Source organism: Lissotriton vulgaris, chromosome 2_1 (genome assembly GCF_964263255.1).
Source record: "Lissotriton vulgaris chromosome 2_1, aLisVul1.2, whole genome shotgun sequence".
Classification (NCBI taxonomy): Eukaryota; Metazoa; Chordata; class Amphibia; order Caudata; family Salamandridae; genus Lissotriton; species Lissotriton vulgaris.
The window spans coordinates 2,022,808,587-2,022,826,215 of NC_141687.1; the positions used below are offsets into that span (position 1 = coordinate 2,022,808,587).

Sequence of the window (17,629 nt, forward strand, 5' to 3'; positions counted from 1 at the left end):
AGTTTTTTTGGCCGAGAAAGGAAGTAGAGGAAAAACTCTTCTGAGTAGGCTGAGTGTATGGTAGCAGGTGCCAGGTTGTGGCGTGGGCATTGAAGATTGTGGTTGATTCAGAATCCTAGATTCTTGGCTACTTCTTTGGGAGTGGGAGCTGCGCCCAACTCCTCCGACCACCACCTGGGAGTCCAGCTTATGGCTGCTCCTCCAAACTGCATGATCTCCGATTTATCGGCATTCAGTTGAAGGAAATTGGTCCTCATCCAGGCCGCAATGGTCTTCATGCCCTCAGAAAAGGTGATGTGTATATTGGGGTTAGATTTATCGAAGGTGAGGAGGAGTTGGGTGTCGTCCGTGTTGGAGATGGGACTGAACCCTAAGTACCTCATAAGTTTTTCCAAGGGGGTCACATAAATGTTAAAGAGAGTGGGACTCAGCCATGAGCCCTGCAGTACCCCTTGGGTCACTTTGGTGGTTTTAGATCTGAAAGTTCTCAGTGTGACTGTCTGGGTTCTGTCGGTCAAGAAATCGGTCAACCATTTTAGTGCAACCCCCTGTATTCCAATGCCCTGAAGTCTCTCCAGTAGGATATGGTGCGAGATTGTGTCAAACACCGCCGATAGGTCAGGCAGCACCAGCAGTGCTGCCTGATCATTATCCAGGGCTATTCTGATATTGTCCGTAACCTCAAGTAAGGCGACTCGCTGCTGTGTTTGGCCCGGAAGCCTGACTGGGAGACATTAAGGCATTGAGAGGTTTCAATAAAATTGGACATGTGTCTGTTTATGTGTTCTTCAATAAGTTTGCTTTGAAGGGGGATACTTGGACAACTCCGTGGCAGGGAGCTTAAGAATTTTACGGATAGGTACAACCTGAGCAGCTTTCCATTCTGGGAGGAGTCTGCCCACCCTCAATGAGCTGTTCAGAATGGTGCAGATAGGTGTGGCTAGCTATGCGGAATGTCTGAAAGAGATTTTTGCAGGAATGATATCAGAAGGGGATCCAGATTTAATTTTGGTGAGAAGGGATTCAAGCTTGCATATATTAATATGTGAATATTTTCATTAAGAGAACATTGCTCAGTGTGAATTAAACACTATGTATAACAAAATACCCTGTGTTTTACGTTCTGTTTTGAATATTTGTTTTGAAATTGTTTACAATGTATGGTTGCTTTCTGGGACCATTGCTCCTACGTATTGGTATTGTTTTTTTAGCAAATATGTATTTACTTCTATAACAAATTGCTTTTAATTATTATGTACGTACTATTTATAGTTCTATAGTTTTGTTGAATGTTTAAAATTTAAAATTGTATGGGGTGATATGTCATGTTTTATGTGGCAGTGGACAGACTGGGAATTCCAGAACTTTAAGGATGTGGGACTACCTGACAGGGGTTGAACGGCTGCATCTTATGATCTTCAATAACGATCATTTTACCAATATTTATGTGTGATATCTTCAAAAGTTCCCTCTGCGCCAGATGACTCCGAATTGATATAATGCAGCAATCCCTTTGTGCAGTCCACATTGAATTCAGTTACAGTTTTGATCCTTTCTCGTACCATATGATTGGCCAAACCACATGTGAGATACTGTTTCTATCTAAGTGTGGAAATTGTGGATAGTACAGCTTTTGCTACAGGCAGTGAAATCTGGTGATCATCACTATATGAATATGAGGAATATGTGCTTTTGATCAATAGTTTGGGGTAATAAAAGCTTTGCAGTGCATTCATGTCACTTTTGCTTAAATTGACACAGGTCTCTACTCTTCAAAATATACAGAAATAGTATATTTTCTCCATTCTGCCTCATAGGGAGGCAGAATGACTATATGTCCTTGTGTGAGGGCCTGGCAGTGGTCATATGCCAGTTAGACCTAACCACCTATCCCATTCGGTGTCTAGGGATGCTTTCAACTCCCCTGGGGTAGGCAGATTTGGGGTAAATTCCCCAATCGACATCCAAGTGGTAGAAAGACATTCAGTGCAATGAGGGTTTGGGGTTGGCCACTTGCCACATGCCAGGCACTACCAGGCACCACCCTATTCTTCAAACAAAGGGGTATATTTACAAGGGCTGATTGCACACAGGAATGTCATTTTTTGTGATGTTCCTGTAGCAATAATCCCTTCGCCATATTAACAAGGTGGCTTTAAGCCACTTACCGTGGCATAACGCCGCTTTTTAAATAAGGGCCTCTTTCACCTTACACTTAGCGTAAAAGGGGTGCAATGTGTGTTGTGATGGACGTTCCGCTGCAACACCCATTGATTTTGATGCTGTCCCATATTTACAATGGTGGTGTAAATATAAGACTGGGCCAAAATGAGGAGCAGAGATAAACTTGTCTTAACATTGCAAAATGCCGAGAAATGTTTAATTTCTCCTCGCTTTTGCTGTTTCTTTGTGTGCAGCATTATTAGGAGTTACAAATCACCATTAGTGATTGTTCATGTGCAGGAAGGGAACCCCCCTTCACATTAACAATCATTCCCTCAACGCAGGCACCCTTCCACTAAGGTGCAAGGGTGCCTGCGTTGGCGCTAGGCAGCTGAGTATCGCGCCAACCCTAGGGAAAATGCAGGCATGAGCCGTACCATTGTAAATATTGTGCATCCCAGTGTTTTCAGAATGGCAGAGCGTGGAGTTAGCAATTTTTGCTTATCGCCACACTTTGTCATTCACTTGTAAATATGCCACAAAATCCCGTATATTCTGTGGTGCCTTCTGCCCCCTCTGGATAGCCTGGTGGGGTTGGAACCACAAGATTTACTGTAGTGGGAGGGTAGAGGTGTGGCCAGCACTAACCTCGGTACCATTTTGTGTCCCCCCAATATTTCCCTGAGTATGTAGTCCGCATTTCAGCAACACTGGGTGGGCACATTTGGTGTAAACTACCTGATATGCCCTTTCTATGTGTGCTTAGAGGCTGTTTTTCCTTATCCATTGGGGGAGTCATGCATACGCTAGTGGCACAGACGGAAATCGTGTTACTGCACACCAAACAAAGTCCCTAGGAGGTGGATTCCTGCTCTAGGATTGCCCTCTTGCAGCGATCACCAAGCAGGAAGCTCTAATTGGTGCTCAGGGAACTGTTCCCCCGAGCACCGATGCGCCTACAAGCCTCTAAAGCCAGACTGCTTCCTACATCTTATTTGATGACAGTGATAGGTCAGAGAGACACTGCCACTATTAGTCCCATTTGAGAGGGTCTGGGGCTGATGCCGAAGGGCTGATGCACTAGCTTCTGTACTAGTGGTCAAGGGGGAAAGCCTCTGGTGCAAGCGCCAGCCTGTGTACCTGAGTGGGAATGTGTGACCTTCACGTTCTTCACTCTTTGCAGGTAGTGAAAATGAAGTGGTCCTGTCCACCACATTAAAGGGATTAGATCACTGGATTTGCTTTTGAGCAAGCTGTAATTTGCAGCTTCTGTATTTTTCTCAATTGGGGTTCATTTGATATCAATATTGGCTAACCTATCCCTTAGGAACAAAGCAAAAGAACAGCAGGACTCAATTTAGAGGAGGAAGGTAATATTGCATGTTGACTGTGCTCATTACAAGCAGCAAATCTTAGAAAGCGTCATGTTTTTCCTCCATGAATTTACCTTGGTGATATCTGTGCATGATAATCATGATTTGTAAACTCTTTTTTTGCATTTGAATCTGGATTACAGGGCACTGTAAAGGAGGCTCCTAGATTTGCAACAATTGGTGGGACTTTTTGGGGTTTGGTATCACAAATGCAATGGCTGTGCAGCATCTGCAATGCACGGTGACCTGAGGATAGTTTTGTGCTGTGGCAGAAGTACAAATGATATGATGTGAGTGGACATGAGAGTAAGCATGCAGTGGACCCTGGATCGCTATCTCTTACACTCCCACCCTGAATCCAGCAACTATCACTCACAAACTGGGAGCTATCCCTCAAGGACTATGCAAATAGATACCATCCTTTGTGATGTCGTTATACGGGCAATGGTTTGAACCACCGAAACAGTTGCAAATCATTGATCCATGACAAATCGCTAGGGAAGGAAAAAGGTGACTTTATGCACTGTTCCTATTGATTCGGAAGGAGTTGTAATGTCGAAATTTACAACTTGGAATTGACCTTTAGGGAGCGGCGGCTCCTCTGTTATGGCGAAGGAGCATCGCCCCACTGCTCTCAGCAGTGAAAAAAACGAAAAATAAAATGATAATAAAACCTGTTATTATCATTTTAGTTTTCCTCCCTGAGCCAAGTCCAGGACCAGCCCACCCTCGTTGGCAGCAGCATTGGTGGCATTGCTGCAAAGCAAATGTCGGTTTAGCCGGACGTCTTAGGACAGCCGATCCAACATGCGCATTTAGGTCTCTTCACTCGGGCTCTATTGCAGAGCCGGGTGGAGACAGGCACAGGCTCCCAGGGCCTTACTGAGCGGCAAACCAGGCCGTTCAGACCAATCCTGGCGATCCTCTAAGGCTGGGTATTACCAGCATGAGAGCAGCGTCTGGATTGGTGTATGGATTCTTGGAGTTTGCCAAGAGTCGAGAGGAGCAGAAGAGGACAGAGACGGCGGCCAGCAGATAAGTGCTTTTGAATCTTATTATTTATTCACTCCCCCGCCCCCCACACATACACTTTTTATTCACAGCAGCTGCTTCTGGCTTTAAGACATTGCTGATGGCTTTGTTGCACACGCTTTTCTGTGCACCATGATATGTCAACAAACATTAGATATTGCGTCACAAGAAAAGTGTCTGCTCGTAGAGAATTCTGCACTTCGATAGATAGTGCTGTATTACCTAACTAGAGCTGCTCGGTGCTTTCCTGACACAAAATACTTCACTAGCGGGGATGTACTGCACAGACATTGTAACACGGCGTTCATGTAGCAAGTGTTGCCCAGATTAGACAGGCCTACCGCTCCATTTTCCATTCCTTGTTTCACCCAATTTTCCGGAGTACACCGTCCATATTGCATGTCGGAACATCCTGCACTGTGGAGCAAAAACAGGAGATAAGATTGAGTCGTTTTACTAAACTAGAAACGACACATTTAACCTAAGTGTAGCGTTCACCCTTGTTCATCAGGCACATGATTATAACAAGAACACGAGCTGCGGAAACCAGCATACCTTTAGGCCTAGGCAATAACAGCATGTCTCTGTGCAATCACGGATGCTACTGGGGCCTTTATTAGGCTTAAGGAGGCTAAAATATTGTCTCTGAATTATGTGTTTTTTATTTCATAGATAATTAAAAAACGAATATCCAGGACAAGATTTAAGTCCCACCCAGGCCATCAACAGAAGTGGCCATCTTGTTGACCCGATAAGCAGCAAAGTTTCAAACTACAGGGATTTTAATGTGTAATTATCTACTGACAGTACATTGTGTACCAGCTGCCAAATACATTTGCCTTCTATTTTTTTTAATATCTTTATTGATATTTTCTGATTTTATCATGACTGGCATCGCGGTTCAGTACAAAATATCCAAAAGTTTATAACATAATTATAGAACACATATAAAGAATAGCATTACACATTGCAACAGTGTGAGATTATTACTAGTGCACTATTCTCGATTACAAGTACTTGCATGGTATGTGAATATGTGTTTTGAGGTCTCAGTGTGCAATTGTACACATGTTTTGCTACATCATAAGTTATAAATTGTAGTCATATCCATCTACATCCTGCTTATGACAAGTCCGACCGGAACTGACATAACGTTATCCGATATATATGTGGTCTGAGCATACAAAAACTGTCATTCGGATATGATCCTCACTTTACTGCAAGAAAAGAATTACACAATGACAAAATAACAGAGGAAACCACTGAAGAATACCAATAAGACATATTTTCTATAACGTTCAAACTAAACTAAAACCTATAATATAAAAACTGCCATCTGTGTAATACAAATAGGGTCAATCCTATATGACTGGGTATGAAGGTGTATTGCTATAGTGGCTCATCTAGTTGGGAGTTGAATCAGTGCGCATATCTAAACACAATTACAAAGTAGCAAAAGGCACCTCTATATCTAAAGACGGACCAGGTGGCGTATACGTTTTCTATTCTATGTGCTCTAAAGTGTATCTGCTCCTCTCTGCCGAGCGGTGAATCGCTGGTGTGTGTGTCTATTACAGATCAACAGATGGAGTATTTTCTCCTTCCACTGTATCAAGCTAATGATCATGGCTATAGGTCTGATCTCTTGAACATGAAATATGACATATTTATTGTGAAATACATGTTAGTCAATAGGCATTTAAGTGTGAATTTGTATTACTCTACATTAAAGACTACAGATAGGTATTTTGTTAAATATAATCTTACATTACTGTAGTAGGCAATCGTTTAGGTCTTGGTAAACCCGTGTGACAAACCATGGATATAGAAGATTGGCTCTGCGGGGATTCCTATTAGGCTCTCTTAGTAGATAGTATGTTGCTTAGCCAAATTTAAATTTCTGTATCTTTCTAATTTTATACTAGACTGTTGAATTATGGTACAGCTTACATTCAAAACTAGGCCCTAGTTGGTTGTGATGACAAGCTGTAGCCCTTATTAGTGCACTAGGAAACATTATGTCTGATACCCTAGGGTGGGTCTACTTATTATGAAACTTTATGACAAAGGCAGTCGGACTAGCTTATTCATTGTAAAAACATTTGGTAAAGCCAGTCATCCTTTAACAGTTGGTTGTTATCACATTGTGTCACAGGCTGAAGACAGGTATTTTGTTACATTAAATCTCACAGATTACTTTAGCAGTCAGTGGTTTTTGCGTTGGTCACCCTCTCTGACAAACCGCTGGGTTTTCACTGTGATGTCTTGATAGGCACTATTGAGAGTGGTTGTATATTGTTTTGCAAGTAGTGCATTTCTAGATATTTGTAATTTTATAACAGAGTAATTTCTGCCATGCCATTGAATAGACCAGTGCTTGGGAAGGTGTAAATCCAATAGTACAGGGTAGAGGCCTTATCGATTTCACATGTTTGATCTGTTTATTATGAAATAATATAACCAAGTCAGTAGACCTGCTATCATAACAAAGCTGGTAAACCTGCCTGATGATCTTTTTGTAAAAAACGTGTTAAAGGCAGTAGGCTTTTAAGGATGGATTGTTATTGCACCGTGCTAAAGCCTGTTAGGGGGTATTTTGTCACAATGAACTTCACAGATTACCGCAGTAGGCAGGCAAGGGTTATGATGATCCACCTGAACAAAGTGTGGAGATAGAAGACATGTGCTACAATAATGCTTATTTGGATCTTATAGGATAGATAGCAGTTTGCTTTGCCGACTAAAATGATGTATTCATTTGTACTTTTATTTTTCTATGCCAGATGTTTGCTTTATGGAAAGGCTATGCTCAGTACAGTAGAATTGAGTTCGTTATAGGGACATGTAAAAGAGGAAGGCTATTGGTCTGATTATTTATTATGAACATTTTTAGAAAAAGGCAGTAGGCCTAGCGTATTGATTGTGAAAAGCCTAGGTTAAAATCAATAGTGATTTATGAGTGGATTGTTATTATTCTGAATTAAACCCTACAGATAGCTTTTTTGTTCCATGGAATCTCAGATTTCCAGGGGTATAAAAGATTTGCACTGTGAGAATTCTTGCTAAGCCGGTGTAGGAGAGATAATATTTTGTTTTGTCAACTGTAATTTTGCATACATTCGCAATTTTGTGACGGTGTACCTGATGGTTGCCTTGTGGGAAAGCTAATGCTCAGTAAAGTAGGCATGAGTTAGTTTTGGTGACAAGCCAATGACAACAGCCATGAATCTGACTTGTGTGCAGGGAATTGTTATGCCAAATGCCATGGGACTGCATGTGTATTATGAAACTTGTTAGACTTGGTATATTTTGGCATGTTTCCCCTGAGTTTTTACTTTCTAACCTCCCGGTTCTGACTTTATTTTTGCTGGCTTAACGTTTCTGCACACTTTACGCACTGCTGATCAGTGGTAAAGTGCAGACGCTCTCTGTGTCAATTGTGTTATGGACTGGTGTTTCCACGATTGGATATTTTGATTTACTTGTTAGTCCCTAGTAAAGTGCACTGTGCCAGGGCCTGTGAATCAAATGATACTCGTGGACCTGCAACACTGATTGTGCCACCCAAGTGAGTAGCCCTGAAAAGGTACCTCAGACCTGCCATTGCAGAGTCTGAGCGCAGTTTGTAACTGCCATGTCGACTTAGCCAGTGCACCCACTTGCCAGTCCCTAACCTTCCCTCTTCTTACATGTCAGGCACCCCTAAGGTAGGCCCAAAGTACCCCTGTGGGCAGGGTGCAGTGCATGTGAAAGGTAGGACATGCCCTGGTGTGTGTGGCATGTCCTGATAGTGAATTACAGCCCATTTAGTTTTTCACTTTTACAAGGCTACCTGTTCTCATAGGCCAGAATGGGCAGTTTGATTATAACATCTTATAATCCTAAACTGACCCAGGGAACAAGGTAGAAATTCGAGTTTAGAATGCCTGAACTCACACATTCTGTGTTTGAAAATACCACTTTCAGAAAGTAGGTATTTCTTGCTCAGTCATCCCGCTGGAATGTGGATTGCCTGTCTGGGTTTCGGATGACAGAAGGCTGGGGAGCAGGAGGGCTCCAGATAGTTTAGGTAGGGTCAGGAAAGGGCTGAATAGACCTGGGCTGCAATGGGGGAAGGGGGAGATTTCCTTGCACCTCAAAGGGCCTGGCCTGCCTCTGACAATGCCGTCTTCACCTCGTGCCAGGAATTCACACCCTAGAAGGCAGAACTGGTTCTGGCTGGGGCAGACACCCTCTGCCTAGAGAATCAAAGGATTTTTGGATACAAATACTGGGGCCCAGACCCCTGAACTTTAGAGCTCATCTGGATCCAGAAGACTGCCAAGAAGGAGAACTGGAGAAGCTGTGAGGAGGAAATACCACTTTGCTGTTTGCTTTGCTGGGATGACCTGCAGTGGCTGCTTCTGTCTTGGGCAGTGAAAGGCCTGGACTGGACTTTCTGCAACCTAATTTGTGAGTCTCTCCAAGGGCTTGAAGTAGAGCTTTCCCCCTGTTCACGAAGTCTCAGGAACAGCAAAGACTTCAAGCTCTTCTATCCTCAGCACTGGGGACTGTGTGTTTTGTGCTGCAACAAAAGAAAAGCAATCCGACGACATCTACGACGCCACTGCCGACTCCATGGCCTGAATGCACCACGGAGGGCACTGCCGCAACGCAGCACCGCGACCCTGGTCTCATCTCGCACCATGGTCCAAGGGCACCGCTCGTAAATTTACACGATGCACCGCCCTCCTCCTGCACCGCAGCCTGGGCCTACCAACGCCGGCACCATCGACTCCAGTTCATCACCTGACGACAGCGCTTCAGCAACGATGACACCGCTGCTTGCACAGTGACCTGCCAGTACTGTGACGAGCACCGCCTTCATCTCGCACCGCGACCCTGGTCTCACCGACACAGCGATCTGAAGCCGCCACCGAGCCGCTGCTCCCACCACGACTTGAGGGCTCCGCATGCTGCACTGCACACCGCACCACCCAACACCTGCCGACACCAGCACTCCGGATTTCATCAGAGAAGCGCTCGACCTGCAACGCGAGTGACTTCAAGGGCCTCATCACCCTGCACATCTCACAGGTACTGTTTGCGGGTCTTCCCGACACCGTAGCTGGCCCGCAAACCCACAACCAGCCAGAACTGTTGGATTTGTTGTTCAAGATGCCGTGGTCGCCCCGGATGGAGCCATCGACATCGAGGAACTCGGATAACTACAGACTATTTATTTCATATAGTATTGTGGATTTTTGTTGTTTTTGGTCTTGTTTTCATTATATAAAATATTGGATATTTTCTAAACTGGTGTGGTGTCCTTTTGTAGTGCGTACACTGTATTACTGTGGGTTATGTGCAAATGCTTTACACACTGCCCCTAAGATAAGCCTGACTGCTCCTACCAAGCTACAAAGGGGGTGAGCAGGGGTTATTTTAGGAGTGTAACTCCCTTATCCTGACTAGAGTGGAGATTTTTTGCATGGCTTCGGCCCTTGCCCTCGCCTACCAGAAATCCCATTTATAACAAAACGTTATTACAAATAAAGTAGGTATGGCATATTTATTGTGAAACGCATATGGCTATATAGGAATCTTAGTGGCAATACCAATACCTAAAATGCTGCCTCTCACGTCTATTACAAAAGCAGCCACACACATTCAAAATCTCAGGCTCATTTACCTACATCAAACTATGGGGTATCCACAAAGGTGTAATGAGGGGTTATTCAATGCTTTGATTAAAGAAATGTACTTGAATCCCACATTAAGCGATAAACAACTTATATTGAAAAGTTAACTTTCAGTAGGCAACTCCGTAGAGGATTGGAATACCTTGTTAGAAACACATGACAAAGGCTTTTGAGAGGTACGTCTGACATTTTCCTTTTATAAGTTGCTGCTAAATGGTACTGGATGGCAACTTGGCCAAGACTGAAACTGCTGGAGATGTAACCAAGATGAGGGTGTGTTAGGTCATATCTTATGAGCAAGTCAACTTATTTCACCCTAACGGGTGGTACTCTAACGGCATAGAGGTTATTACCATTCTGCCCTTCAACGACATTGGCTTTACTACATGACTGAACTGACATCCCTGACATACCATCCTCATAGTGAAGATGGATGGCCATGTTACTCTCAGTGGCCACGGTCTCCATGTTACGGCATTGGATAAACAGACTTACTCCACACATGATAAATGGCTCACCGAGCTTTTGTGACTGATCTTTTATATGAGGATAGCATACAAAGTACAAGGGACACAAGGACTTCTTTAATAAGGTGTAAGCTCCTCTGCCTGATAGTCGATGACATTTTATGAAAGTTTATATTACCCTATGCCGTGATAGCTTTAATGCTTGCCTGACACAGATCGAATAGACTCTACTACTATAAAATATACTTATCCTGTCAGTTCTCTGGAAAATAAGACAATCAAAGGTGCTGCAGTAGTGTAACTCACACTTGTTAATGTTAGAGGCATACAGGACATGGAGGGCTAGAGGAACAAAGGGGGTATGGTAACAGGTGTGCTTGTTGTGTCTTGCTTTGGGTTTGAAACTTTGAATGAAGCAGTTTGAAAAGCACAGCGGTGGATCCTTAAAAAGTAGTGACAAGCTCTCAAACCCCTAACCTGTGCTGTCAAGGGATAATCAGAAACAGAGAGATTGGATCTATACTATAATCAAGACCGCTTGAAGGGAAAGTATCTATGAAGAAACTGAACCACCTTCCGTGTACACTGCTGCAGTAGGAATGCATTTATGTTTAAGTACAGATGTTGTATTATGAAGATGTATACAGCGCACAGCTACTCACATGAGTGTTCCACCATTAAAGGCATAACGATACCTACATATGAAACTCATGCCGATTGTGTGACAAGCGAAGATTTCAGTTTCCTTTTGAAGAAGGGAAGGTCTTTTGTTAGACGCAGATCCCTAGAGAGCATGTTCCAGTTAAGCGGTCCTAAATACGAAAATGATCTGCCGCCTCTTCTGAGAAGGCAGACTTTAGCCAGATGTTCAGAGTAAGAGCGCAAGATGCGGGCTGGAATGTAGTTGTGAATCATCTCTCTCAGCTAGCCATCCCCTGAGCCATGCAGGGTTCTATGCATTCGAACCATGGCCTTAGAACAAATCCTCTTTCTTACTTGCAACCAATGAAGAGCCTCCAAATGAGCGTCCATGTGTGATCTAGTGGGGGGGGGGGGTGAGCAGGGGGGGTCAGTAGCAGCCAAGGGGCCGAGTTCTGAACCATCTGAAGTCTGCACAGAAAGTACTTTGGGAGGCCAAGATAAAGGGCATTACCATAGTCCTGTCTAGGGGCAACTAGTGCCTGGATGACCATTTTCCAAGCCGCTTCTGACAGAAGGAGTAGAAATATTTTCAGCATCTGAAGCGTTTACAAAGCAAGAGCTAGTCTGAGCCTGAATCTGTGGTTGAAAAATAGGGCACTGTCAAATTTAATCTCTACGTTCCTTACAGAACTCTGTTGGGGCCCCGGAAGCAGGGCCTCCTACAGGCAACCAGAGGTTAGAGGAAGAAGCACCAAAGATCATGATCTTGGTCTTATCCAGTTGTATTTCAGTTGGTTCCTAGCCAAACACTGAAACACCTTAGCGAGGCAGTGTGTAATAGCCTCCCCATCTAGCTCCTTTCCTTTTCCAGAGGAGGAGCCATACTGGGTGTCATCTGCATAAGAAATTACTTTTGCACCCAGCGACTCTGCTAGTGCTGCCAGTGGTGTAAGATGCAAATTAAACAGGGTCTGGTTCAGTGCTGAGCCCTAAGGAATGCCTACCATCAGCGTGCGAGCTTTGGACGAAAAATTAGGCAGCCAGACTTGATGGCTTCTGTTGTCCAAAAATGAGTAAAGTCACTTCAGGACCATGTCCCTAGTCCCTGTTGCCTCAAGACGTTTGAGCAGCCTTGGATGAGGCACGGTATCAAAGGCCACAGATAGATCCAGCATAAGCAGGATGGTCTAGCCTCTAACATCTTCAACTACTTCCAAAAACGCTGTTTCCATTCTGAAGTGTGGCCTAAAGTCTGATTGACTAGAATGTAAAAGCTTATTCTCCTCGAGGAATTCCGACAGTTATCCATTAACCAATTTTTTCAATATTTGGAAAAAGCAGGGTGGAAGGAGATAGCTGCGTAGCTTGCCGGCTGTTTTGGATCAGCTGTCAATTTGTTTAGCAGAGGTAGCACTTTTGCCCTTTTCCAGTGTGCTGGAACCTTGTCCGTTGATAGAGAAGTGTTTAATATACTGTTAACAGTAGGACGGATGACCTGAGCTACTAGTCAGCATATTAGTAGAGCATGGGTCAGAAGGAGAATCTGGCTTCAGGCTCTTAATAGCTGACAAGAACACCTCCAGTGATATAAGGCAGAAACTGGCCAAAGTGGTGCTTTTCATAATAGAGGTAGGAGCTTCAGTTAGATCAGGAAGGGTAGAATCAGGTTGCCCGTTTTTAAGATGGTCTGCCTGCATGGTAGTAATCTTTTAAAGATCTCCTTAGATTTATTACCGGCTTCATCAATCTTCCTTTAAAAAGAAGGCGTTGATGGCCAGCTGCACCTTTGTGTGATAGTTCTTTTATGCTAACTCATAGGTCGATTTATCCTCTAGATTTCAGCTACACCTCCATTTCCTTTCAAAGTGTTTGCATTCTTTTTTGCTAATTCTGAGGTCTTCATTAAACCAGGGAGCTGTTGTTTTAGTCCTGGGAGATTAGCGTGCCAAGATAGGGGCTAATTCAATATTAGTCTCTTGAATCGAGCTATCCAGGCATGCAGCATCCTTTTCAAGAGAGCCAGACAGGACTGGGGTGTTTGCTACCAGTGCTTGAGTTAGGTCACTTTGCTGGATTTTGTAAAAGGCCTGAGAAAACAAATTGTGGCAATAGTTAACAAAGCTGAGCTGACAGGGAGTTAGGCGAAAAGTGGTTTTAGTAGTAGTAATGAACAAGGATGTTGTGGGCAGAGATCAGATAAGAAAAATAAATATGATATATGAATATATCTATATATCTCTATACATAAATATATATATATATATATATACATAAATGTATATATATATATATATATATATATATATATATATATATATATATATATATATATATATATATATATATATATATATATATATATTAAAACCTCCAGAGTACTTTGTGATTGAGAGAGACACTCTTAGATGTGTTTGCGGATTACATTATTTCCATGAGTTGTGTGAGAGGTCTCCTGTTATATCACAGTGGGACCATTGGTCTCTCAATAAGGTTCTAACCACATAGGGCCTATATTGTGCATCTCCTAAGATTTCTCATGTATCCACGAAACTGTTCGATTCTAACTATGAGGTACGGTAAATGTCAAGAGTACAGAACAATGTTGTGGAAGTTTTAAGTTGCATGGCATTACTGGTTAATGAAATTCAGGGGAATTATGTGTCATAGCGACCTTGGAAGAGGGAGAAGAAGCACATAAAGTTTGTAGGCAAGTGCGGAAAGAAGAATTGTGCAAGGTTGAAAGACTGCTGGGAGTAATGGATTGTTTCTATAAAGTGTGGCCATCTGGGGACGAAAACACTATTCGAGTTCATTTACCAGAGGAAACCTGGGTAACTCATTATAACAAAATCTTTAATCCCAAAGAGATATCATATACTGCTACCCCGGAGGATGATGACTACCTCTATGTTAATGTGGAATCAGCAAAGAAGTTGAGTGAATCAATAACGCTTGCTGAAGTAGAGCTTGCTCTGACTAAAGGGGCATCCGCAAAGGCCCCAGGCCCTGATTCAGTACCATTAGATCTCTTTAAATGTAACCGAGAGTTTTGGTCCCTTTTACTTATGAATGTTTTTAAGGCACTAATACTTGGTCCTATTCCGACCTCTTGGAAAGAGGCCGTTTTGGTTCCAATTTTTAAAAAGGGTAACAAATATGATCCTAGATGTTACAGGCCAATATCACTAATAGACTCAACATGTAAATTGATGGGTAGGGTGATATTGGCAAGGTTGGAAACCTGGGCTGAGTCATCAGGGGTAATTGTGGATTCACAATATGGTTTTAGGAAAGGCAAAGGAACAAACGAGCAGTGCCTGAACCTTGCCTTGATTATGGGCAAGTACATGGGTGCCAAGAATGGTTCTATACACTTGGCATTCATGGACTTGTCCAGCGCCTTTGACACAGTATGTAGGGACAAACTATGGCGTATGATGGACTCTATGGGTTTTGAAGAACCACTGGTTACCCTGCTTCGCAGGTTACACACTGCTACAACGGTTAGGGTCAGATATGGCCGTGGTGGTGAGAAATCAAAACCTATATTATCCACTGAAGTCGTCCGACAAGGATGTATTTTAGCGCCCTTTTTATTTCTGATCTATACAAACGGCTTAGAGGGTTTCTTGTTAGAAACATCTGCTGATTTCCCAAAGATAAATGGAAGAAGAATCCCAATGTTTACGCAGATGACACTGTTTTAATGGCACTTACCTCCAATAGTATGCAGATCTCTCTGGACGCTTTCGATACATTCATGGGCAAATTAGAATTAGGTGTTAATTTTATTAAATCTTTTGCCATGACCTGTGGTCCAAAAAATGTTAAAACACGTAAATATGTGGTGAAGAATGCCACTATTGAGAAGGTGGATAACTTCAGTTATCTGGGTAACCTCTTCAACAAAAAATTGAGCTGGGAGCCCCTGCTGATAGCACGGGTTCAGAAGGTTGCACAGCTAATTGAAGCTCTCTTCCGCTTTGCCAGCAAATTAGGCCAGCGACGTGTAGCAGAAATCACATTATTATACAAAGCTAAGTGTGTTTCTGCCTTGACCTATGGTTCAGGAGTTTGGGGCTCGTATAATTGTGAAAAAATACAAACTGTTGAAAATAAGTTCATTAAACGCTTATTATCTGTCCCAATGGGTACATCTAATACTTTTTGCCACAGAGAAATTGGAATCGAGTTTATAAGTGATGTTATTCACATTGCCCCTTTAACATTATGGGCTAAGGTTTGACAATCTGAAGAATTTAAATTAACCAAAGACATCATTCAAGATTGCCTTAAGCTTGATTATTACACCCAAATCCCGTGGATGCGATATGTTAGAGAGATTTTTTATAAGATAGGTTTAGGTAAGATGTTTACCAATCCCGAACTGCTTGGTAGGGATGCCAAGGAGACTATTAAAAATGCTTTCAGTAATTGTTTAGGTTCCTTAAAGACAAATGACCATGTGATAAGTGTAAGGGGAAAATTAGTCCCCCAGTTCTATTTGTCATACATTACAAACACGCAATGGCGTTTTTATCTTACAAGATTTCGCCTTGGCACCTTACACTTTTTGTTTGCTTTCCCAAAGCAGGGGGGTTGGTGGGAGAAGTTACCCTACTGTCCTTGTAACAATAGGGTCTCACAAAATACTCTCCACCTCATGCTTTTCTGCACTTTGTATAAAGCACCAAGAAACACTTTCCTTAAACCATTGTTAGAAACATTCGAAACGCGTTATTATAAAGAAGCATATGATCGCTTGTTATCCTTGTCAACTGCACATATTTGCAATGCCGTTCTAAATTTTATTAGAACAGCTTTGGTGATCAGAAAAAGATACTGATGGATTTTGTTTTTAATAATTATGTAACTATGTACTGTGATTTTATGGTTGATTAACTCAAATGTCTTTTAAAATGTGTTTATGTATACTTTTATGGTTTCTATATGAAATCGAAATAAAGTTTTTGAAAGTTTTTTTTTTTTTAAAGTGTGGCCATAGATTAGTACCATGAAAAAAGTGTTAAACACCTTTTGGTAAGTAAGGGATGAATTGTTAATTGAAAATGACTTGTTGATGAGAGGAGGATGATTAGTTCCTCCACTGTCCTTCCATGGAAGAGCGATGGATATGTGTCATGAAGGACATCTTATGATTGTGAAAACCAAACTCTGAGTTAAGGAATGGTATTGGCGGCCGGGTATAGATAGAGAGATGGAGGTTTTGAATGTGATTGTATGAAATGTAATAATCCCTATAAATCGCAAGTCATGTTCAGCCCATTATTACATCCCATTGAAAGTTTGAGGATCTCATGGAAAGGTCAGGCATTTATGTGATAGGGCCTATCCAGGAAGATGATGGGAGTGTCTAGTGCATCATTGTTATGGTGGATCATTTTTCCCAGTGGCCAGAGGTAAAAAACTGTGTGGAAGGGCGATGCCAATGCAATAGTGAAGTTTTAAATTTTTTAAAGGAAAACAAATCTGACCTAAGATGTTTAAAAGAAGAGGCATGATGAAATTCATGGTGTGAACAAAGTGGATCTCTAGGTGGAAGAGCAGGTCAGAGTGAAAAAGGGAGGTATGATGTGGAAGGGTGACAGTAAGTTTTCTTCTCAATTTGTGGTGAGGAAAGTTTTATGTAAAGCTTCACATTTAAGCAATAGTAGAATTTGCCAATCCAGCCGGTTTCCAAGTACAAAGTTAAAACAAAAAAAGATGAGGTATCGTATAGTATAAAGAATTATGGCTGGTAGGATGAAGAGGGTTCTATTCAAGTTCATTGTGAAAGAAAAAGTGAGGGTGGACAAATTGGGGAGGATACAGTGTATGATAAAATGAAAACACATACCGGTACCAATGTTGGTAGCAGAGGGAGATTTTATAGGTCTGGTAGACTTGTAAATATACCTAAAAGAAAAGGGCTATGGGCCATACTTATGACCCAGTTTGCATCGCTCTTGCACCACACAACATGGTGCAAGAACGATGCAAACCTTAAGTCATAATTTTGAAGCCACCCAAAACCACTTTGCATGGCTCTGAGTGGTTCCAAAATTGTGGAGTAACACAACACAGCGCAAATGCTGCATTGCATTACTCTGCCCTTGATTGGCGTTGCATGAGTGTTCCCTCGCACCTCCCAAGGTTTTTGACAGATTCTCAGATTTACAAGACCCTGTAAACCTGGGAATGAGCCAAAAAGATGCGCCTCCCTGGGTGAGGCGTAACAAGGAGAAATATCTTTATTTCTCCTCGTCACTTT

The 17,629-nt window shown here is 42.4% G+C and overlaps 1 protein-coding gene across 1 annotated transcript in view; it reads right to left on the reverse strand.

Moving 5' to 3' along the window:
* USP50 (ubiquitin specific peptidase 50) overlaps positions 1 to 17,629 on the reverse strand; it is a 210,455-nt gene that overhangs the window by 127,602 nt on the left and 65,224 nt on the right. The window contains exon 2 of the mRNA XM_086959004.1: positions 4,791 to 4,985. Coding sequence (XP_086815130.1) covers positions 4,791 to 4,985 — 195 coding nt within the window. The remainder of the gene's footprint in view (positions 1 to 4,790; positions 4,986 to 17,629) is intronic.